This window comes from Watersipora subatra, chromosome 9 (genome assembly GCF_963576615.1).
Source record: "Watersipora subatra chromosome 9, tzWatSuba1.1, whole genome shotgun sequence".
Classification (NCBI taxonomy): domain Eukaryota; kingdom Metazoa; phylum Bryozoa; class Gymnolaemata; order Cheilostomatida; family Watersiporidae; genus Watersipora; species Watersipora subatra.
Window position 1 is genome coordinate 46,031,405 of NC_088716.1, and position 23,973 is coordinate 46,055,377.

The 23,973-nt window shown below is 35.6% G+C and overlaps 1 protein-coding gene across 1 annotated transcript in view; it reads left to right on the forward strand.

The window, feature by feature from the left end:
* The first annotated feature begins 215 nt into the window (after positions 1–215).
* The window catches only part of LOC137404707 (alcohol dehydrogenase [acceptor]-like), a 28,434-nt gene continuing 4,676 nt past the window's right edge, over positions 216–23,973 (forward strand). Inside the window, exons 1-10 of the mRNA XM_068090941.1 lie at positions 216–458; positions 857–1,065; positions 3,036–3,213; positions 4,247–4,378; positions 5,667–5,788; positions 8,259–8,429; positions 10,514–10,673; positions 11,360–11,529; positions 17,235–17,406; positions 20,440–20,674. Of these exons, the coding sequence (XP_067947042.1) occupies positions 287–458; positions 857–1,065; positions 3,036–3,213; positions 4,247–4,378; positions 5,667–5,788; positions 8,259–8,429; positions 10,514–10,673; positions 11,360–11,529; positions 17,235–17,406; positions 20,440–20,674 (1,721 nt within the window). The 5' untranslated portion in view covers positions 216–286. The remainder of the gene's footprint in view (positions 459–856; positions 1,066–3,035; positions 3,214–4,246; positions 4,379–5,666; positions 5,789–8,258; positions 8,430–10,513; positions 10,674–11,359; positions 11,530–17,234; positions 17,407–20,439; positions 20,675–23,973) is intronic.

The window sequence follows — 23,973 nt, forward strand, 5'->3', positions numbered from 1 at the left end:
TTACATACCCCTGGTCATCAAGCATCTGTCAGTTGATAGCGTCGATATATATGCGTATATAAGGGTATATAGCGTATAATGTATAAGTAATGACATAGCCATAAGCTAGTGACAATGGCTACCCTGGATGTGATGTCATATGCATAAAGGGTGCTATGACAGTGCTGTGCAGATTGCCCTGTGGCATGTTTGCAAGGGTACTCGATTTATGACAGTTGCGGATACCAGCCGCTATAGTAGCGCATGCTTTAAGATAAGGTATTTGCAAGAAGCTGCTAGCGCAGTCATGGACTATTTGGAGAGCATCATTACTGACAGGCTGACAGGCAGTAGTGTAAGGCCTCTGTTGCTAGGGCTTCTCTCCACGGCTACTTTGGCAGCAATCCTTCAGAGAATTTATAAAAAGAGGCAGAGTCAAGTTCGTAACAATTGGAAGGATAGCTATGACTTCATCATCGGTAAGTTACACGCTCACAAAATTGTCAGTTTTCCTCCCTTGCATAGTAATTTGAATTGACCACTGGCTGGTTTTACTGACCCATATGATAGCCATCGCCTATCCTGTTGGGGTTTATATCATTGTTTGTAGTAACCTAACCAGTCATTAAGGTTTTCTCACCACTGGAATCAGACATGTCCAGCCAAGATCACAGCCATTGCTTGTGTAACATTGGCTCTTGACAACACACACAGTCTCTACTTACAGTGAGATAAGCAGATGGCATACTCTATCTTTCAGGGATTGCTCACTCAGAGTACCAGAGCTTCAAAGCATGATCAAAAAGACTGACATATTGTTTGTAGTTGAAGTTGTCCACACATGTTTGTAGTTAAAGTTATCCATACCTGTTTGTAGTTGGGGCAGGTTCAGCAGGCTGCGTCCTTGCTAACAGGCTATCAGCAAATGGAAAATTTTCAGTACTGGTCTTGGAAGCAGGCAAAGAGGAAACCGGCTACCCACTCATGCACATCCCTATGATGGCTGGCGCAACCTGCAGCCAGTACGACTGCATGTGGGAGGATTTAACAGTGCCTCAGGAGAACTGTCAGGGCTTCAATGACCAGGTAATTTTGACTGCATTTTGACAGGCATGAGGTATAAGATTGTGAAGAGTTGCCTTACATCGCTGGCTAAAAACTACTACCACAACTTAATTGTTCCATCACATAGGGTAAATAAATTGGCAGCCTATCCTAGTGTCAGACATGAAACAGCTTGTCTTAACTTGCCATTGTTAGTGAAGCTCTAAGAACTTGTTTTTGATGGTCACTATTACCCTGGCAGTCTGGAACGCCGTGAGAGATCATTAGCTATAATAACTACATGTATATGTACCATTATTCCAAAAAGCATCAAGGTTGTTGATTAGTGCCGTGTTATCACATTGGGCTGCTAAAGTGAATGTCACTAGTTTGAATCCTGCGCTATGCGATTTTTTTCTAACTTCCATCTGTGACTTCTAATGACCTCAACTATAAGGATGTATAAAACATGCAAAACAAGCCTATTTCATATGATAAATTTACTCAAATACCATAAAACCTTTATTTGAACGCCCCCTTTATTTGAGCACCACCTCTAATAGAGCGCCACCATAAAAGAAGAGTTGAAAAATCTAGCACTGCCCATTAATTGAACCCAATTCTATTTGACCGCCACATTGGCATTCTTTGATCTTTACGAACCCATAACAGAAAGGGATCAGTAGAAAATTGTCCACAAAATAGTACTAATAATGACATGGTTACATCAATAACAATTAATTCTTTCATTGTTGCTGTAGTAGTTGCCATGATTTTAGTGAGGATGTACCTGAGATGATCGATCGTCGCAATCATCAGAACTACACTCTGATTCGAAGTCACTAAAGTCTAAATCCTATCCATTGTTTTCAGATTTGTCCATAATGTAGTTTACAAGCTTACCTGAAGGTTTTAAAAAATGTGTTGATGAACGATGAAAAATTTTTTCTGAGACTAACTATATTACTTTAAAAAAGTCTTTAAAACTTTTAAAAAGTTTTTTCCATTTTTCAACTCCAAAGCTTTAATGTTGTTTCTTTAAAACTCGGAAAGTGACACCATCAAAATAATTAATAATTGTATCTCGCTAATATTTTATAACGAAAGTAGCTCCTTGTTTAACTTGGTCTGATACTTCTGCCTATGAAAAACAGTTTAGCAAAATTTCTGAGGTCGAGGGCATTAATGTCTATCTGCTCGAAGAAACGTGCAAAAAGTGCAAAAACCCTTAAAGGGGTTAAATTAATCTACTCAAAAGAGTGACAAGCTAGTCAAAAAATACAACACCACCCTGTACTTGACCACCACCTCTAATAAAACGCCACTTTAGATGTGTTGAAAAATAGAGCACTATGGCGTTCAAATAGTGGTTTTACAGTAGGTTAGCAAGTTGCAGCTTTTATTGCTTCTCTAGATACTAAGCTGGCTACTGAAGAATGACTTCAACTACTTTCAGCTGCTGTTTACATAATAATGCAAGGATAACTAATCAGTGAATCTGTCTGGGTGATAACTTCCAGGCAACATTTTTGATGAGATTATTCATATTAGGAGTGGATATCAAAAGCCAGTGACAACATAGCACAAGTGGCAGCATAACACAAGTGACAACATAGCACATGTGTCAGCATAGCACAGATGGCAGCAATCAGTTTCCCAATCAGTTGACATCTACTAGAAATGTTAGATTTTAATGTTGACAGTGTGAAATGCAAGTATGTACTATTACTTCTACGAATTATGTAAAAGTTGATGTGAACTTTTCAAGTTTGCATTTGTAGTCTTTATTTGCTACTCAAAATTTTAACTGCAGTTATTTGTTTATTGGAGTTGTTTTCTCATTGTTTCAGATTTTTTTCTGGTATTAGTTTTATTATCTGTCTTGTTTTTCAATATAAAACTAGCTGATGATTCAGGTGTGATTAAGTTAAATTGCAACTGCCCTCATTTCAGTATTATTATAAGTTGAAGGTCTCCGCAGTTGTGATATAGTGCACTCAACTATTATGTAGAAAAGCTATACCCAACATGGCAAGGTTTTGGGAGGCAGTAGCTCAGTAAACTGGATGATGTATCTCAGAGGACACAAAGATGATTATAACAGTTGGGAGAAGCTCGGATGCACAGGCTGGGGCTGGGATGATGTGCTGCCTTACTACAAGAAGATGGAAAATTACTTCATGCCTGGCGGTAAAGCTGGTCCACAGTTTTATGTTGTAATTTTTATAAATAATCAGATTTTGTGCAGTTCCTTTACCTGCGTGTATATCAACTGTATTAGATTCTAGTTTTATGTCAAAATTAGTTGAATGAGTCTTTTTTACAGTGTTACTAGTCTAATAATCACTTAGAGTTCTCTGAGCTTCTGACAGTTGAGTACTTTTATGGATTCATAAAAAGACTCTTCTCTTTCTTCAGTTATTTGTGCAGAGCTGAATCATTGCATACCGGCAGTAAGTATGCTAACTATGTAATATTTACAATATGTTTCCACGAGGAAGATGATGCGATCTTGGAGTTGTGCGTTCGCTGAGTTACCATGTGATAAGTGTTTTAATAGACATTCGCCTGTTGTGGATTAACCCAAGCACTTTGTTGAAAAAGATGATTTTTTTGCCAGAGGTCATAGCGGTGCAGTCGAAACTGCTGAAATCAAAACAAAAATGACTAAAGTTTGGAAAGTGTTGACACATCATCATGCTGTTTCCGTATTTTGCAAGCTTGAAACATTCAGTAAAATTTTGCGTGGAACAAAACTCACTCGACATGTGGATTTTTGCTGATGGTAAATTTGCAGGTAAACCGCGTCATGGAAACAGTGATAAAGGCTTGTAGACTATATTAACAAACTTTTGGAATATATTCAAATATGGAAGCTGTAGGTATTCAGTAATGAAGTATTTGTTATAGTTTTACTGTGTTTCTGCATAGCAGGTGGCATGAGATTACTCCATGTACCTTTAAAATTTCTACGTTTTTTTCAAAGGTCATTAATAACATAGCAATCTTTAAATAAACGCATATTTTGTGGTTTTTGATGTCAATGCTTTGCTACCCTAAACATGATATTTATATTTTTCGTAGAATTACTTTAACGTGATCCGCTATTCGATTAGTTTTAACACTGTCAAGAACCATCAGTGGTTTCCAATGTAGCTAAACATCATACTAGGATATTTGACATGGTCATAGGTCTCTGCATGAAAACAATGTTCAATTACAGAGGAGCTGGGTCATGGAGGACCGCTGACTATATCTGACAATACAAACTATGGGCTAAGTGATAGTCTCATACAGGCAGCTGCTGAACTCGGAGTTCCTAAAAATCCATCATACAACAGCGGAGTCAACAATGGTAGCTAACTTATTCCTATTCTTGACATAAAAACTCTCCGGTTTGATACGAGGGCATTAGCTCTTGTTAGAATTATGTTAAGGTCATTTAGCTCTCATCTGAGTGAATTCTGTAACATCTTGGCATGTCCTAGTAACATTCTGTCATATCCAAGTCATATTCTGTCATATACTATTAACATCCTGTCATATCCTAATAATATTTTGTCATATCCTCGTAACATCCTGTCATATGCTATTAACATCTTGTCATATCCTAGTAACTTCTTGCCATATCCTAGTAACATTTTGTCATATCTTAGTAACATTCTGTCATATGCTAGTAACATCCTGTCACATCCTAGTAACATCCTGTCACATCCTAGTAACATCCTGTCATATCCTAGTAACATCCTGTCATATGCTAGTAATATACGGTCATATCCTAGCAACATCCTGTCATATGCTAGTAACATACTGTCATATGCTAGTAACATCCTTTCATATCCTAGTAACATCCTGTCATATCCTAGTAACATCCTGTCATATCCTAGTAACTTCCTGCCATATCCTAGTAACTTCCTGTCATATGCTAGTAACTATTTACATGCCCAAGTGATTCATCAAACTTCTTCTTTACATTATAGCTCTGGAATTTAGAACTGGCATCCAAATTATGTCTTCCTTGTGCAGAGTATGTTAGTGTACGTTAGTGCTGAGTATGAGCCAGTTAATTATTTGATTCATTATTGTGCAAGAAAATTATAATAATAAAAATGTCTACTAACTATATTTTTATTATTATGAAAAATGCCAAGCTTAAGTTTTTCAAAATTTCGTTTGAGCTTATCTAGTCTAGAAGCAGTTGTTGTACGAGGTCATTAGTAGTGCAAAGCTACCCTAGTAGAAACATGCATATTCTGAGTAAGCGGGCTGACTTTCATTTGCACAAAGTTAAATGCTGGCAGCAATAGCGTTATGTTTGATATTAGCCAGCATGAAACCATAAACTGCATATGATTGGCATTTTTGTTGCTATTTTTCTCACAATGCATGCAACTAATAATACATCATAATATCCTGCCAGCAATTGAATATAGAAAATTAAAACGGTGTGAAAATTTTATGGGCACAAAGTTGTTTATTTGTAAATATCAATTATATTTGTTCTCTGAGTTTTCATATAAAAACCCTTTGTAGCCAGTTTCCAAGCAGAAATGTAATTTTAATAGAATAAATAGTTTATTTTTCAGAATGCACTCTTAGAGCCTGCTGATTACAAATGTCTGATCATTTTCACCATCTTCTAGGCAGCGCCACTATTCATGTCAGCGCTAAGAATGGGCAGCGTGAAAGCACTGCAAAGGTTTATCTTAGGCCAGCCATGGGAAGGTCTAATCTCCACGTTGTCACAGGGGCTCATACCACCAAGGTACTGTGTCACTCAGATTCATTAAAAGCTTCTCTGATACAATATATAAATAATATCCGATTATACAGCTGCTCTATAGGGCAGTCTTAAATAATGAATCATCACCCCGTTCAATTTACAGGTTCACCTAGTTTTATTCTACTGACTTTTCTTTTGTCGTTGTTCATTAGCTATGACTTACCCAGTTTGCCTGCTTAAATTTTAGTTGACATTTTAAGACTAGAAATTCCCCTGTCATACAGCCCACGACCAAAGCGGTATTGGAAAAAGAAAGGGTACTGATGGTTGAGAAATGCAATATTAGCAGTCAAATGGCACTGCAGTGCAGTAGGATAACTGCAATGATAGCTGTAATGTACTGGGTGTGAGTGTTATTATATACAACAAACAGCAATAATGAAAGGAAAATATTATATGTTTATATCTCTCCCCCTGCAATAGGAGAAATGCAATATTGGCCAATATTAGAAGTAAAATGCACTGATATTATTAGAATAACCAATATTGTTAATATAGTAATAATAGAAAACCAATGCACAGTTGTGTTTACATTTCAAAACGTCATAGCTAACAATGTTAAGAAGTTGTGATATTTATATCGATTTTTAGAAAATCTATTTAAAAAGTGTTTGGTCATGACAAACAACAATAATGAAAGGAAAAGATTATATGTTTATATCTCTCCCCCTGCAATAGGAGAAATGCAATATTAGAAGTAAAATGCACTGATATTATTAGAATAACCAATATTATTAATATAGTAATATACAGTAATAATAGAAAACCAATGCACAATTTTGTTTACATTTCAAAACGTCATAGCTAACAATATCAGGAAGTTGTGATATTTATATAGATTTTTCGAATATCTATTTAACAAAACTATTTAGATAAAATAATAACAGTAACATACTGCCTATCATCGATGTTGTTAGTGTGACTATAACACTTCAATAGCCATCCAAACTTATAATTAAATATTGTAATAATCTCATAAGAATCGTTAGAAAAAAATATCATCGTCATTTCCTTTACTTTCACTGCGTTGGACATCAGTTAGAATACAAAAGTACTCAAAAGTGTCTAAAATGTCAGTTACTTTGAAATTGGCAAAAATGAAACAATTATATTTCAGTACTCCTACATTAATTACAAAAACCTTCGGCAATTCGACAATGCTATAGACTGGTGAAATGTGCACGTTATTCTTTCGTGAAATGCGCATGACTTAATGGTTCTATTCTCTGTCGCTCGGCGTTTCAATTGCCGGTCTTAATTTTGATCAAAGTGAGGCTTAGCAAGTTTTAATCACGATTTTCGGCCAAATTAATCTGTCTATTTGTGTATAATCCATTCAGATGGGTAAGTTTTAAGATACTGTCGACACTTTTCAAAGACTTGGTAATATATTTAAATAGGTTTATATGTGTTTTGTATCGTTATTATACTTCAACGGCTCCACAGAAAAATGCTTAAATTTGTTGATGAGATTTTGGTACAAGGGTTTGCGACGTTGTTGATGAATAATTTTCGTGAGTTGTGTGCACATGCATTTATCATAAAAACTCTCAAACATTCGCTCAGCCCGTTTGGTCGTGGGACAAGAAAGTCAAAAAAAATTAGTTTGAATTTTACTGTGTGAAATGTATAGGTAAGGCACTATATAATAAAAATTTATTGATTAAAACTTTATGCAAAACTTGATTTAAGAATACTGGACTACTTTAGCAGATTTATCGTAGAGATGAGTGACTTTCTAAACTTTATTCTCCTTCCTAGCAGTTGCTTGTAGTTATCAGCACTTTTATATGGAGGAAACAACTGCTATTTTACACACTTTCATAATACAGTAGGTTCCGTTCCGGGACCAAGAATGTTCTGTTCAGGAATCCGTTTTAGGAATGTTTATGTTCCTAGGAATTTTATGTTATAAATACTAATAATATGTTATATTTTAATATGAATAAATTTTATATTAAAATACATACAAAATGCCTAATCCGTTTCAAACTCAACCCTTTAGCCCTTTAAATCAGAAAAATCTAAACTCTACGTTTTAATTTATTGACTGTACCATAATTGTAGTATTATTGGTTCATTATTATTATTCATTATTATTAGTGTTTAATTCGTTCCAAGAGATTTTCAAACTCACCCTTTTGGCCATCCAAAAAGGAAAAACTACAGTTAACCTTTGCATTTGTTGGCTGTACCATAATTGTAGTATTATTGGTTTGTATAGCCAACTTTTCTTCTTTTTATTATTACTTTCACTTAGGTGATGGTCCAGGGTTGCGTTAATTCTACAATAAGTTAAGGACAGCGCACACCTCCAATGTTAAAATAAGTCGTGCCATTCCCTGAAGTGTATTAAATCACAAACAGATAATTTAATGCAAGGATGTATTAATTGTTTTATAGTTGCATGTTTATGAAACAAATAATGGCAATAGTTTGTTTTCTAATGCAGGTACTCTTTGAAGGAAAGAAAGCAGTTGGTGTGCAGTTTGTAAGAGACGGCGGATTCTCATACAAAGTGTTTGCAAATAAAGAAGTTATTGTATCTGCAGGAGCAATCAACTCCCCACATTTGCTCATGCTGTCTGGTGTTGGACCAAAGGAGGAACTGGAAAAGCATAGAGTAAGTTACTAACTAGAGTCATCTTGACCAGCATAACTAGAAAGGGTTGCACATAAACATATTATGGGTTAAATATAAGTAACTTCATAACTAGTGTAGATAACAGGGTCTAGGAAGATCTTCACTGAGGCGTGTATTGGTTTTATATTATTATAACTATATCCTTGACACTAAAATGGAAATGCTCAACAATTTTCAAATATGCAATCTATAAGCATGGAGTATGATTAAAAAATAAAAAATCAAAGGTACATGCATATACATAAAAATGCTGCAAATGAGACTGCAAAACAGTGAAAGATATTACCATTGTCTGAAGCAAGTGGATAGAAGAGCAGAATGAAATCAAACGCGCCTATCGGTTTCCTCAGATCGGTTTGCTAGACAAATAGCAAAATATTATCTAATTCTACCAAAGTCCACCATAAACGGGGCAGAAACAAGGCGCCTGCTAACAAAAACCTTGTTTGTAGTGCAATGAAAGGTCTCTGCGTGTGCAAGTGATAGCTGTACTGTAGCCAGCAGGTCAAGTGTACTATAATAAGAGCATATGTTTGCAGTTTTACTATAGTAATAATAGTAATCGTAATAATAGTAATAGTCTCACAAGTAATAATGTAAACAAATAGCCATTTTTTTCAAACAGCGCATCCACAAACATAGAAATTAGTTAAACAAGCCAAATACAACTTCCACATACCTGCTCAAGGAGTCAACATTACGCCCCGCATGTCGACTGTTGTTCGCTGGGTCCTACCAGTAACTTCGCTACAGCTACACTCTTTTTGCACCGGTAAAAGAAGGTAGTTTAAGCTGTTTATGGAATGTTTATAGAAAACTGAAAATAGTTGTATGTTAATATTAGTCATAGCAAAACATGACAATGTTTATAGCAAGTGGAGTTAGTATTTATTAGTTTTGTTTTCCAGGAGACAAGAGTTCTCTTACCTGCAGCTGGTGAGATTTCACAGCAGAACTGTGTTAGTTAGATGTGTATTGAAGGCTGTTTGATTATGAAGTGAAATGCATAAATCTCTAAGAGTAGAAGTTGACTGACAAACATGTGGTTATGTACGGTATAAAAGATTCTGATTGGTTTTTTAAATAGTTTTTTCATTCTATGATATATATATATATATATATATAAATATATATGTATGTATATATATGTGTATATATATGTATATATATATGTATATATATATTTATATATATGTATATATATATATATGTGTATATATATGTATATATATATGTATATATATATGTGTATATATATGTATATATATGTATATATATGTATATATATATGCATAAAGAAATATATGTGTATATATATATATGCATAAAGAAATATATGTATATATATATATGCATAAAGAAATATATGTATATATATATATGCATAAAGAAATATATGTATATATATATATGCATAAAGAAATATATGTATATATATATACATATATATATATATATATATATATATATATGTATATATATATATATATATATATACATATATATATATAGTATAGTATGTATATACAGTATAGTACGTATATATAGTATAGTATATATATAATATACTTTTATTGAGCAGTCCATAATCCTTTTTATAGACAAAACTGTTTTACATAAGATGCAACAGAAGATAAATTTCAAAAAAATGTATTGCCATGTGATGTCATAAACACAAAAACAAAGATTTATACAAGGAAGACTTGTCTCTCTTACTTTATACAAGGAAGATCTTATCTCTCTTACTGAGTCTAGACATACATCTTATCTCTCTTACTGAGTCTAGACATACATCTTATCTCTCTTACTGAGTCTAGACATACATCTTATCTCTCTTACTGAGTCTAGACATATATCTTATCTCTCTTATCTCATTTGACAAAAGATAGACTTCCCAATAAAATTGTTGAGTGCATTTTTTGCTAAATTTATTGGCAAATACAATTTGGTAAATGTATTGTTTATAGATAACTTATCATTTTAAAATGTTTTTTAAAAAAGTACATGGAATGTATGATGGTTTGACTTTTTTTAAATATCTATGATTATATAAACTGTTACAGATTCCTTTAATTGCCGACCTGCCCGTGGGAAAAAACTACCAGGACCACGCATCACTATTCAGACACATGTACTTTGAAGATGCCGCCAAGGCCAAAACATGTGATGTCGCTGAGTTGTCTAAAAAGTCAACATTCTTAAAGCATTCTCTTAGGGGCACCGGTGAGTGTAGCCTTGTTTACTAGTCCTGTTTAATAGATCTTCCATTTGAATTGTCACACAAGTCGTACCAAAATAGTAGTCACAATGTACTTGTAAATCACAAGCTTTTACCCCGTCAACATTTTTACTCAATTTAAGCAGCAGTTTTTACCCCAACCAGACAAGCAACTTGCTAGCATGTGGCCCTTTCCTCTTATGCAAGCCTTACAAGCTTTTATAAGAGAAAATGGCGACATGTAAAGGGCCCTGTAATATTTAACATGCAAGCCTCACAGGCTTTCATATTAAATATTACAGGGCTTTGGTAAAGTATTTAGGTTGTTCTGTTAAAATACTAGTATGCTGACAGTCCGTGTCATGCGAGATTATCAGGTGTAATAAATATGTGTACAATTATTCTTAGATGTGGAAAGATGGTCTAGTGGCACTGAAGGTAGTGTGCTTGGTTAAGCAACTGAGTATCAGGGTTCAATTTTAGTGTGGTGCAATATTTTTACCTAACACTCTTAACTTGTTTTTGGACACATGGACAGACAGACACGACTCTTATTATAGCCAATATTTCAGATAATACAGTTTTTTGTTAGATGAGATATTCATCAAATTAAATCCTTATTGTCAACCTTATACTCATGACCTGTTGCTACTGTTATGCATATCTGTAGTATCCACTTTCTGCTCTCCAGGCTTACTAGCTACTAACCCGGTGCAAGCCATGTGTCTTATGGATATCAAAGATGGAAGCTATGTATACAATGAGCTTCCACCTCGGGTTCAAGTATGCGCTCTTGGTATGTGCATAGGTCTCCAGGAGGGTGACAGCTATGTGAAGTCTTTGAACTACAATCCTTGGACGGTAAGGATAACTTAGCATAGTCTAAGTTTTAATGTATTGTATTTAGAGATAGCGGTCAATCTACTTTGTAAAATATCCAAACATATCCTTAAAAATAAACTTACACAAAATTTTTGTAGATTTCATCAGGAAGTATAAATATTTTTTCTACCATTTGCGATTGTTTTTGATGTTTAAGTGATCTGACTGCCAGGATGTTTCAAGATTAAAATCGACAAAACTTGATCACGATTAAAACGCTGAGAAGAAAACTATGCGGCAAGATGATGTCATTAGTTGCGCGACTGACTGTCTCTCTCGTTATTAGTATCATCTATTGCATTCAAGTTGCAGCATGATGTGTCTCTATTCCAGGGGTTTCAACTACTCGGATTTAATCCGAATTGGTCGGATTTGAAGTTCAAAAGCAGTCACTCGGACGGATTTTGTCCAATAAAGGTTTATGCTCGGATTCCTTGTAATCTGCTAGGATTTTTCAACCACTTACTCGAATTTGCTTGTTCACATTTCTTATCAGCTTAATCTCTGTTTTAAAAGAGATAGAAATTCATTAAAAAATTTTATTTAAAGAAGTTTAATTAATTAGCAAAACGTCTTTGTCTTTGACAAAGAAAGAGAAATGATTATTTGAATCGCTAAATTTTATAACCTAACTTCTGTAACTGATAAAGGGTGAATCATGAAGGTTTAATCATAATATACCCGTATGATACGAATGTGGGTAACTCGTTGTTGAATCGATAGTTATATATAGTAATAATCACACATTTCAAATGAAATCTTACGTCTTTGGCATACGCTAAATGCTCATTTTTTATGATCGCAAGCTAAAGCTAGTCTGAGAAATACATGCAGCAGAATTAATGCTAAACGTAAGATGAAATCTATCATGCGTAACATGCATGTTATCTACAAAGCAACTTAGTGTGCAGAAAAATGGCTGCTGCTTCTCCCTTAGCGGTCAGCAGCGATAGTGAAGAAGGGGTTGTTGTTGAGGCTGCCCCACCATCTAACAAACCTAAGAAGCTTGCTGGCAGCAAAGCATCTGCCAATTTACTTGCTGAGCTCAATGAAAGTTGTCCAAACACGTTTAAAAAGCACTCTGAATATGAACTGTGTTGTTTGGAATGCCGATCAGTTATTAACATTCGAAGAGGGGGAGCCAAAGATGCTAAGAAACATACCAATACCACCAAACATATCAAGGCAGTGGAACGAAATAAAAAGCAGAGTTCTTTGGATATGTATGGCTTGAAAAACAAAGAAGATAACAATGTAATAGAATCCGAGGTCATGCTAATTCAGATGCTTACCATGAAGAATGTCAGCTTTGTTGCTTGTGCTGAGGTTGCTAGGTAGGTACAACATAGTTTAACTGAGAGTAGTTAGTAAGCACTCTTACATGACAGTGATTCTTTCCTCACGAGTTGTATATAGTCTAGGTAGCTTATTATTTTTCATAATATATTTTCTTTTTCACTTGTAGTATTGATGGAATATTATTCTAACAATAATAGACTACATACTGTACATTGTTATACATTTTACAGGGGATTAAAATCTGTATGCTCTGACAGCAAGATAGCCAAGTCAATGATGTGTGGAGCTACTCAAGTGGCACAAATCACAAAGTGCATTGGAAATGATTATAATACTCAGGTCATTGCAGAGCTGAAGCTTAAGCCTTTTACTCTTATGATCGACGAAAGCAACAATTCTAGTGAAAAGGTATTAGCAATTCTGGCATCCTTATATGATGAACCTACCAAGACAAATTCCACAAGGTTTGTTCAGCTGGTAAAATGCTCAGATGCCTCTGCTAATGGCATATTCAAGCTCGTGGACTCATTCTTCAAAACTCATAGTGTGATAATATGGACTAATGTTGTTGCCTTCCAGAGCGACAATTGCAATGTGATGAAAGGCAAACACAAAGGTGTGATAAGACTCATTAGAGACCAAAATCCAAATGTGGTAGACATGGGTTGTATTTGTCATCTCTGCAATCTCTGTGTTAAAAAGGCCAGTCAAGCTCTACCATTTTCCGTAGACGACCTTTTGGTAGATATTCATTACCACTTTGACAACAGCATGCCCAGAACAGAAGAGCTGAAAAGCTATTTTGCAGCATACCCAAATCTTGAATATAAGAGGATCCTAAAGCATTGTTCTACTAGCTGGTTGTCAATAAGGCCCTGTCTAGAACGGCTGCTGGTATTCTATGAACCCATAATGAAGTACTTCATAGATTGTAAGGAGGCCGAGAAGCGAGGAAAGGCAAAGAATATAAAAGATATCCTCACTGACCCGGTGACAAAGCCACTGCTGTTCTTTTTGAGTGATACGCTGAAAACTGTTGACAAGTACAATGTACTCTTCCAGAATGAGCAGTTTATACTTGATAGAGGTTATGAGGCAACCCTGTCTCTGATCAAGGACTTACTGGGTCGCATTCTCCCTCCAGAAAAGATTCGACCGTATCTGCGACATGATCTCTCCCAGATTGATTTGAGTAGTTTCCTAGAACCATCAGAGTTTGCCATCAGTACTGATTGTAGGATAGAATTGGAACGTATCTATGATGAAGACACCGAGACCGAACACAAGGTACTAAATTACTGCAAGGATTGGATACTTGCATTTTTTACCAAGCTCCGAACCACCTTTCCAGTTGACCTACTAAAAGCCTTCAGTGTCCTCAACCCACAAACCATTTCTGAGAATCGCAATGTCATTAAACTATTTATTGATCTGTGTAAGCTGATAGGAGCACCAGTGCCAGAAGACCTTAAAACACAGCTGAGGATGATGCTTTGTGATGAGTTTGACACAGCCAAGGATTGTATACCGTTCTGGATTCATATGGCAGAGAAGTATCCAGCTGTGCAGTTAGCGATGAGCTATATTCTAGCTTTTCCCAATAGCAATGCAGGTACTGAAAGGCTATTTAGTCTATTAAAGGCTGTACACACACCAGTACGCAATAGTCTTGCTATAGAGACAATAAATGCGATCCTACAAATGAAGGTCAACAAACGATCTCCAGCCACGGAAATTGACAATAAAGATGAATTGTTGAAACGTTGCAAAAAAGCTACAATGGACTATAACAGATTGCACAGTTCCTAAATTTCTTTGCCTGTATAGCGATTGTTCTTATTGTTCATACGTCATTAAGTGCTACATCCCACTCACTTTCTGTTCTTCATCAAGTTGAAAGCCCTCATACCAATAAAACTTTTGAACTCAGGTAAGAAGTTCCTTACCAAAGAAATGTGAAGTATTTGCTTGGATTTTTTTCTGGACAGGTTGAGACCCCTGCTATTCTGTTGGTAACTTTGTCGAAGTGAAACTATAGATATTATAACAACACTTTCACTTGAATCTGCATCGTCAATGCAAGGATCTCATTTAAACTATTATATCTCTGGACTGGGTAGGTCTACAAAGACAAAAATTATACCAAATTGAACCTTGATGTCCCAGCTTTATATTTATACTAGTTGAATTGCACAGAAAATTAATTTTTGTTTAACATATAACAACAGTTACCATTCTTAACTTCCAAACTTCATATCATGAGAAAAGCGTTTTGTGCAGTTCAAATAAATTAAGAGAAAAAATAAAACAACTGTAAAGGTGTTTAAATGTAAATGTTAAATAATTAGCAAGTAATGGCTAAAGAAAGTCTGCTTTGCTACAATTGCAATGAAAAATGATTTAGTAATGATAAAAATTAATACAAACTGAAAAAGCGCAATAAAAATAATGAATTTGTTGACTTAATAACAGCAGTTAGAGCATAGAAGTGTGTGTATAAAAAGGTTACCATGCTGTAACTTTAGTGCATGTAGTGGTTACGATCTGCAATAAAATGTAACATTACGATGTAGTACATGCAGTACGTACCATAGGAGTTCTTACCTTAGCTTACTAAACAACATACTTATAGCTAAGTTTTAGTATGTATTTTACTAAACTTAGCTTCAACTTTGTAAGCGGCTTAAATTTTATCGCCTACTTATTTTCAGGTTCATTCTCACCATAACTTATAATGAATAATGCTGAACTGAGAGAGCGAGCATCGTATCTCTTTCAGGCATTGTGAGAGGGATTTTGGCGAATAGCATACAGGAATCTTTGTTATTTTGGCGTAATCGGCACACCAACTGCCAAATTTTAAATTCGAGTAAATCTTTTGTTAATATCGTATAGTGAAAAAGTCTAAAAAAATTTTGTCGTTGTTTGGCGAAGACGGCAAACCATCATGTTCCACGTTGTAAAGCAAAAAATCGTAAAACGGAGACATCTTAACCCAAGGACACACTGTAATAAAAATAAATAAAGGCACATTAATAATTAACAAATTAATAATAAAAAGGGCACATTTAGCGTATGCAATTGTCAAAAGGATATACAATATATGGTACGAGCGAGGGGGGCAATAGGATTGGCTTACCATTGTGGTTACGCGCGCTTGTTAGTAGACTTGCGATTTGCATGTCACGAGTTTAAATCCGGTACGAAGAGACTTTTTCGTTGCTAAACCGTTATCACTACAACTGAAAAAACGAAAGACAGACAAGCACTGAGATTTATACATTTATAGATTATTTTTATTTGAATAACTTCAATGGTGTAAGTTCACCTTCAAAGTGACTAACATAGCGATTGCGCTCATCTGTTGATAATCCACCTGTTTTATCAAAAGTGTTGGCCGTATTTATGGTAGAAACTGGACTTAATTCAGAATGGCAAATGGACTTTCTTTTTTCGGATCCAGTAACTATTTTTTTGATCTGTTGTTTTATTTGTAAATAGAACGCTCTTGTAAACTGTAGCTAAAATCATAAAAACTAATGTTTCTCAACTTTGTGCCGTTGTTCATAAAAACACAAAAAGAGAGAAGGTACTCAGTTGGCATGTCACACAACAGTTTACTCAAAAAACTTTCAGTTACTGTTATATAAAATATAGACTTTTGAAAAAATCGTAGAACAATTTTGCAGAAGTCGTTCAATAAGAATAGAAAACCAAATTGCTTATTACCGTTACTATGTGACGCTAGTTCATGTGATGGAAATTTTTCTGAACGGAGATAATGTGCAGCTGTCACTCTGTTCTCTGACACACACCAGCAGGTGCCGAATAATGGCTTTAATGTTTGATAAATTTTGATAAGAAACTATTAGTTTTTCAAGCTTGAATCCATCATTGTAACTTTCGTTTATGTACCACATGCCCATCTTCAGTTCGGCGAATGAAAAGTAAAGATTAGCATCACTGAAGTGTGACCAAGCAGCGTTGACCTTGACCTTGACTCATAACTCTTAGACAATGAGTTGACAAAGCGCGGATATTCATTCTTTTCTGGAACTAGTTATTTGGCACTCATAACTGTATAATATTATGAATAAATCTATACCTGTACGATGGTTATTTTTCGTTTTTTTAAATTTTGTCCAAACCAAAAGATATTAGATACAATTTCTATGTGACATCAGTTGATAAGTTGATGTCAAAAAACTATTTAAGAGTTTTTCATTCAAAATTAATCAGTGGATTCTATTGTGTGAGCATGAAATATGGTGAATCAATCTGTTTCCATATATAACTGGGTAGTACACTCACACACTACGTACACATAGCTAAAAAACCATTTTTGTTACGCATGCATTTTTTACATATATTGTGTTGGTGCGTAGGTATCAAGATACTACAGTGGGTCTTACCGCAGTGGAACTTTGCTGTCTGTTACAATTCTACACCCTCGTAGTGTTGGCAGTATCAGTCTTGCTAGCGCTGACCCTCTCGACAGACCTAAAATTGACCCTAAACTGCTCTCACATCCAGAGGATAAAGAGGTTGCTAGGGCGGGTAAGTTGTATATCTTACAGTTTATTGCACTAAAATTCTAATTACAACACAACATAACTTAAATACAAAATTAAGACATTATAATTAAATTATTATTAATTCAGTTTGAATAAAAATTTGTTGGAAATAAATTTGTGAAGAGTTTGTTATTGGTTGATTTCATGAATGCTACAGTTTTTTTTTCTTTTAACCTTTGACAGAAAACGTCACAGTTTCATTCATTTAACTCTTATTATGTTTTATTTTAAATATTATAACTCATTGCTTTAGTTTTATTGTAATTGTGTTATTCTCTGTCTCTCTGCCTTGTTCTCTTATCAACACTTTCATAATTCTTGTTGTTATTATCATTATTGCCATTATTATTATTGTTTTAATTTTGCTAGACATTTTCACTTCTAGTACCAAAGTGACAATTTTGAGTTGTTTAACAGTAATTACCTATTTACACATTTTCTGTCAAACTGGTTCAGTTTCGCGAAGGGGGCGCATCTAGCAAGGGTAATGCAAATCAGGATAAAGCAGAGTGAAATTGTCAGAAAAGATGATAATTTCAAAGAGATAAGATTCGTGTAAATGATTGTACAACGGTATCAAAAAGAACTAACCTCAAAGATCCTTCTGTCGACCAATCAAGTTTTTATCATATCTAAGCTTGTAGGTTTTATTGAGAACCACTAACCAAAACTGTAGCGCATCATATTCATGGTGCAACGGGCATACAGAGACTACATTATTGGCGAGTTGTCTTATCTCTAGTAATAATTGTTTGACATGATTTGTTTTGTTGTTCTGACAAGACTTATCTTCTCAGAACAACTCATAAAGTATATTGAAGCTATTCGTTAATCTAGCCTCAAATATTGTATAAGGTGAATGTGTAGCTCCAGCTCTCAATTGCTTCAAGAGCTGGGGCTGTTCTGGCCTCCGCCAAGGGTCTAAGGCAGCATTATGGACCCCATTATTGAGGCTTCAGAAGCTAGGGTGCTGTTCTAGGCTCTACCAAGGGTCTAAGGCAGCATTATGGACCCCATTATTGAGACTTCAGGAGCTAGGGTGTTGCTCTAGGCTCTACCAAGGGTCTAAGGCAGCATTTTGGACTCCATTTTGAGGCTTCAGGAGATAGGGTGCTGTTGTAGCCTCCACTATGGGTTTAAAGGGGTAGACAAACGAGAGCCGAAATGACGCAAAATGACGTCGGTGTCAGTTGTAAACTGTTCGGCAGAAGACATTTCTGGCCAAAACAAACCATTTCAGTTCTGCTCCTAATTTCGTGGCCAAACCCCTGCTCTTATTGGCTGGTTGAAATTTTAGTGAGCACGTGTCACATTTTTCCTTACGTGTGTGAGCAAAGTTAAAAAAGAAATGGGACGATCTTTTTTATTTCGTTAATTAAACAACATGAAGCAATTTAAGACAAGGCTCACCCGGACTACCTCAAAAAAGATGGCGTCATTTACAGCATTTGGTCCTTCATTTCGAATGAATTGAGAGCACAAAACTATATGGAATTCGTTAGTAAATAAGTAAAATAATTAAAAGATGTCATCAATTGCCATAGGATGATATATTGTAAAAGTATTTTGCCGGGCTTTACTCAGGCACAATGTAACTTGTGATTGTGTTGCATAAATGTAAGAGAATGAGTGTGGATTTCTTTCGTGTAGAATAGAAGTAGATATGTAGAAGTAATGTGTCATACTCATCCTGATGAAGAATGGTGACTGATTTATTTATGTAAAACCACAGTACTATGATAAAGACTGATTTTGTGTGTTATGTACTCAGCATAGAAAAACATTCATATGTTAATAAAAAATATCATTTTGTTGACGAGAATGGTTGGCAAAATCTTTGTATCGTGTGATTTGTTTTGAGCAGCTGAACGATTTTCTGATAAATCTGCTGCGTAATTATAATTATTAATTGTTCCTCAAAGTTTTTTGTTTACAATAGAAATATTTAGCTCAAATACATAAAAACTACCAATGAAACAGTGCCCTGTCTCCATGATTATGGTATATAGGAAGTGAAGTGACTTCGGATGCCGTGTGACATGCGGCTTAGCCGAACCGAAACAACCTCCGAACCAAACCTAAGTCGGTTCGGCCATCGTGTGACCACGGCCTAAGGCAGCCTTCTGGACCCCATTTTTGAGGCTTCAGGGTCTGAGGTGTTATTCTAGGCTCTACCAAAGTCGATAGGTAACATTCTAAACGCCATGTTTGAGGATGCATAGCCTGGGTGCTGTTCTAAGTTATAAACCTCATGGTCTTTAGCCCTCTGGAACCCAGTTTTGAAGCTTGTATGTGAATGAATACATGTGCTCTACTTTGTTTAATAATCATGTAGAAAAGACAGTATAGGCAAGACCGGCATGGGGAGCTGAAATAAATAAAAATATAAATATGTATGTCATCTATCTAGCAGCCTAGTTTGAATTATGAAAATATATAAATAGATCCATTACCTACATATGCTTAGCTTTCAGTCACCTTTGACATAAGAATGTTACTGTATGTAGGGTAATACTTGCTTAGAATTGACTGATTCCACAGTTGCTAGCTACCTAGCTAGAAGTTAATTTATTGTCTTATGACGCTCACGTCTTGGTTAGCTGTAGGTGGTTCTCAATTAAACTTATGAGCTTGTACATAGTGTGTTTGATAAGTAAGCTGATTGGCCTTTGAAATCGTCTTACCTTAGTTCATTTGGTCACTGTTATAAGATCTTACAGAAATGATAAGCTTTTCTGGGAATTTGTTGTTCTTTTTTGTTTTACATGATTCATTTTTGATATATTCTCTTTTGCTAAACCAAAGCAGCTGTACAGGAAATGCATAGACAAGTATCACCAAGTTGCATGAGAATGATGCCAAAATGTGTATTTTATAAAGCTGCTAGATTAGCCTTCAATATTGTTTAAGTTTAAATGTAAAAGTAATATAAAAGTGTAAGTTTAAGTGCTACGGCCCTGGTGACATACGTGTTGTTTTTAGGAATTGAGGCATTGTTTTGTGCTGTTTTTCGCAGGCTTCAAGTTCATCAAAGATCTTATACAAACTGAATCGCTCCGCGCTCTCGGTGCCTACCTGCTAGACGATAAGTACCCAACCAGGGACAGAATAGCCTCTGAACTAGACCCAGCCTCTACGGAGTACGAAGATGAGATGATTAAGAATCTAAGTGGAGTTCTTTACCACCCTGCTGGATCTTGTAAGATGGGTGCCATAGGAGACCCCTCAGCTGTTGTAGATCATCAGCTAAGGTTAGTTTTAGTTAGGATGCAGTCTAGAGGGGGAGGAGGAGGGGAGGGGGAGGGGTAAGGAAAGAGAGGGAGAATAATAAATTTTTACTTTCGCTTAACTTCTACTAATTTTCGTTTCACTCACGCAATATCAAGCATTTACAAAACACGAAGAATGCTGAACTGAGAGACAGCAAGCATCGTATCTCTTTAAGGCGTTGTGGGAGGGATTTTGGGCAATTAGCCTATCGGCATTTTCGTGATTTATGCGTATTCCGCACACCAACTACCATATTTTAATTTCAAGTTGTAAGCCAAAAAAATTGTAAAACCAGGACTCATTAACCCAGGGTGCACTGTATTAGATTAATACAAAGTTTACATTACATAATACACATAAATTAACCAATTACGAATACAGCGCACCCTTGGGTTGCGATGTCCCTTCCCTGTTATAAGATTGTTTCGCCCTGTGGTGTAAAACAGCCAATTTTTTGCTCTCTCCATTCAAAATATTTTTCGCCATACGAAATCAAAAAATTTTCGGAATTCAAATTTGGAAGTCGGTGTGCTGATTACGTCCAAAAAAAAATATGCCCAACAGTATGGGCAAAAACGAAACAATATATTAAAGCTATAGCATCAAGCCAAACAAAAGTAGGCCCCTATATGTGGTTTACGTTGAGACAGTGATATTTAGTAGGTTACATCACAGTTATTGTGAAAACAAAACCGGAAACAGATAAGTGATAAAATTTTTGCGATGAAAAAGTTGAAGTTCAATAAAATAGTTAAAAATACATACTAAAACTTAGCTTTAAGTATATGTTTGAAAAGCTAAATTCATTTAAGTTAAATTCAACATTTATTTTATACGTCTGCCTCAATAGTAAGAACTCCGACTGTACGTCCTGCACATATTACATTTTATTACAGATCATAACCACTAAATACGCTAAAGTTACTGTAGGTAATTATAGTTATTGCTAAGGTTAACATATTATTTCGTTACTAATTTTTAATACGTGCAGTACGTATATAAGATTTTGATGATTTTTGCCATGGGGTGTTTCTATTGGATAGTTACTATGGGTTTTTATACCCTCTATACAAAATTTTCGCCTTGCGATGCCAACACTGCATGGAATGAATTAAAATCATTTGGCGATGGTCTACTGTATTATTAATACTCACTTTGTCATTGTCTGTGTATTTGTTAGTCTGCGTAAACATTATGTTTTGTCACACTTTTTGGTCATTTTCCGCCAAACTTCACCTTCATATTCTCCAAGCCTTCTGCCAGATCACTGAGAATATCTCATCTCAAACTTCACCTTCATATTCTCCATGCCTTCTGCCAGATCACTGAGAATATCTCATCTCAAACTTCACCTTCATATACTCCATGCCTTCTGCCAGATCACTGAGAATATCTCATCTCAAACTTCACCTTCATATACTCCATGCCTTCTGCCAGATCACTGAGAATATCTCATCTCAAACTTCACCTTCATATACTCCATGCCTTCTGCCAGATCACTGAGAATATCTGATCTCAAACTTCACCTTCATATACTCCAAGCCTTCTGCCAGATCACTGAGAATATCTGATCTCAAACTTCACCTTCATATACTCCATGCCTTCTGCCAGATCACTGAGAATATCTGATCTCAAACTTCACCTTCATATACTCCATGCCTTCTGCCAGATCACTGAGAATATCTGATCTCAAACTTCACCTTCATATACTCCATGCCTTCTGCCAGATCACTGAGAATATCTGATCTCAAACTTCACCTTCATATACTCCATGCCTTCTGCCAGATCACTGAGAATATCTGATCTCAAACTTCACCTTCATATACTCCATGCCTTCTGCCAGATCACTGAGAATATCTGATCTCAAACTTCACCTTCATATACTCCATGCCTTCTGCCAGATCACTGAGAATATCTGATCTCAAACTTCACCTTCATATAATCCATGCCTTCTGCCAGATCACTGAGAATATCTGATCTCAAACTTCACCTTCATATACTCCATGCCTTCTGCCAGATCACTGAGAATATCTGATCTCCAACTTCACCTTCATATACTCCATGCCTTCTGCCAGATCACTGAGAATATCTCATCTCAAACTTCACCTTCATATACTCCATGCCTTCTGCCAGATCACTGAGAATATCTGATCTCAAACTTCACCTTCATATACTCCATGCCTTCTGCCAGATCACTGAGAATATCTGATCTCAAACTTCACCTTCATATACTCTAAGCCTTCTGCCAGATCACTGAGAATATCTGATCTCCAACTTCACCTTCATATACTCCATGCCTTCTGCCAGATCACTGAGAATATCTGATCTCCAACTTCACCTTCATATACTCCATGCCTTCTGCCAGATCACTGAGAATATCTGATCTCAAAACTCCATCCGGCTTTTAAGAACTACCATTTCAAACACCCACATGCGAGATATATGATTGAAAATTAATGAAATCCTTGGCATCACCGGACTTACAGCCAGGCAGTCAGTCAAACAGCAGTTGATTAGTGCACACTTCTGGTCTATTAAACTGAAAGTTTTGGGTTCAAATCTCTTCCAAAGCAATCTTTTATGAGGCACTTTAATTACCGCTTATCTTATTTCATTATTTCATCATCTTAAATCTTACTTACGGTTTTAAGTAAGATTACAATCTGAACAGAGTTATTTTATTGTAAGTAACCAACTGCCTTGTCGCTTTGCGGAATATGTTTGCTATAATAAAAGCGCTGTTCCATGACACTTAAAAATTCTCGCATAAAGGAAGAAATATGAGAGCGGATTACCAAAGTTCCGCGAGTCATCTATGACCTATTTAATGTAAAAGAAGCCAACTCCAAAATACGCCTTGATAAATAGCCAGTCTTGAACTTTCGTTTTCTGTATAAATCTGCCACGATCTATCGGAATTGAAACTCAAGTGTCCGCCATCTCATACATTGATTACAACTGCGCTCAATAAATGCAGTCATAGATTGTTGTTTTGAAAGCTGTGCAGCAACTTGTGTTAAAATCTGCATGCATGCTAGCGAGGTATTTGATTAGAAATGAGAAAAATCCCAGGCATCGCTGGACTTGCTGCTAAGGCTAGCTATGTGACAGCAACTAGTATCTAGACTCTAGAACATTAACTAGCTATGTGACAGCAACTCGTGTCTAAAATATTAATTAGCTATGTGACAGCAATTAGTGTCTAGAACATTAACTATGTAGCAGCAACTAGTGTCTAGAACATTGACTAGCTATGTGACAGCAACTGGTGTCTAGAACA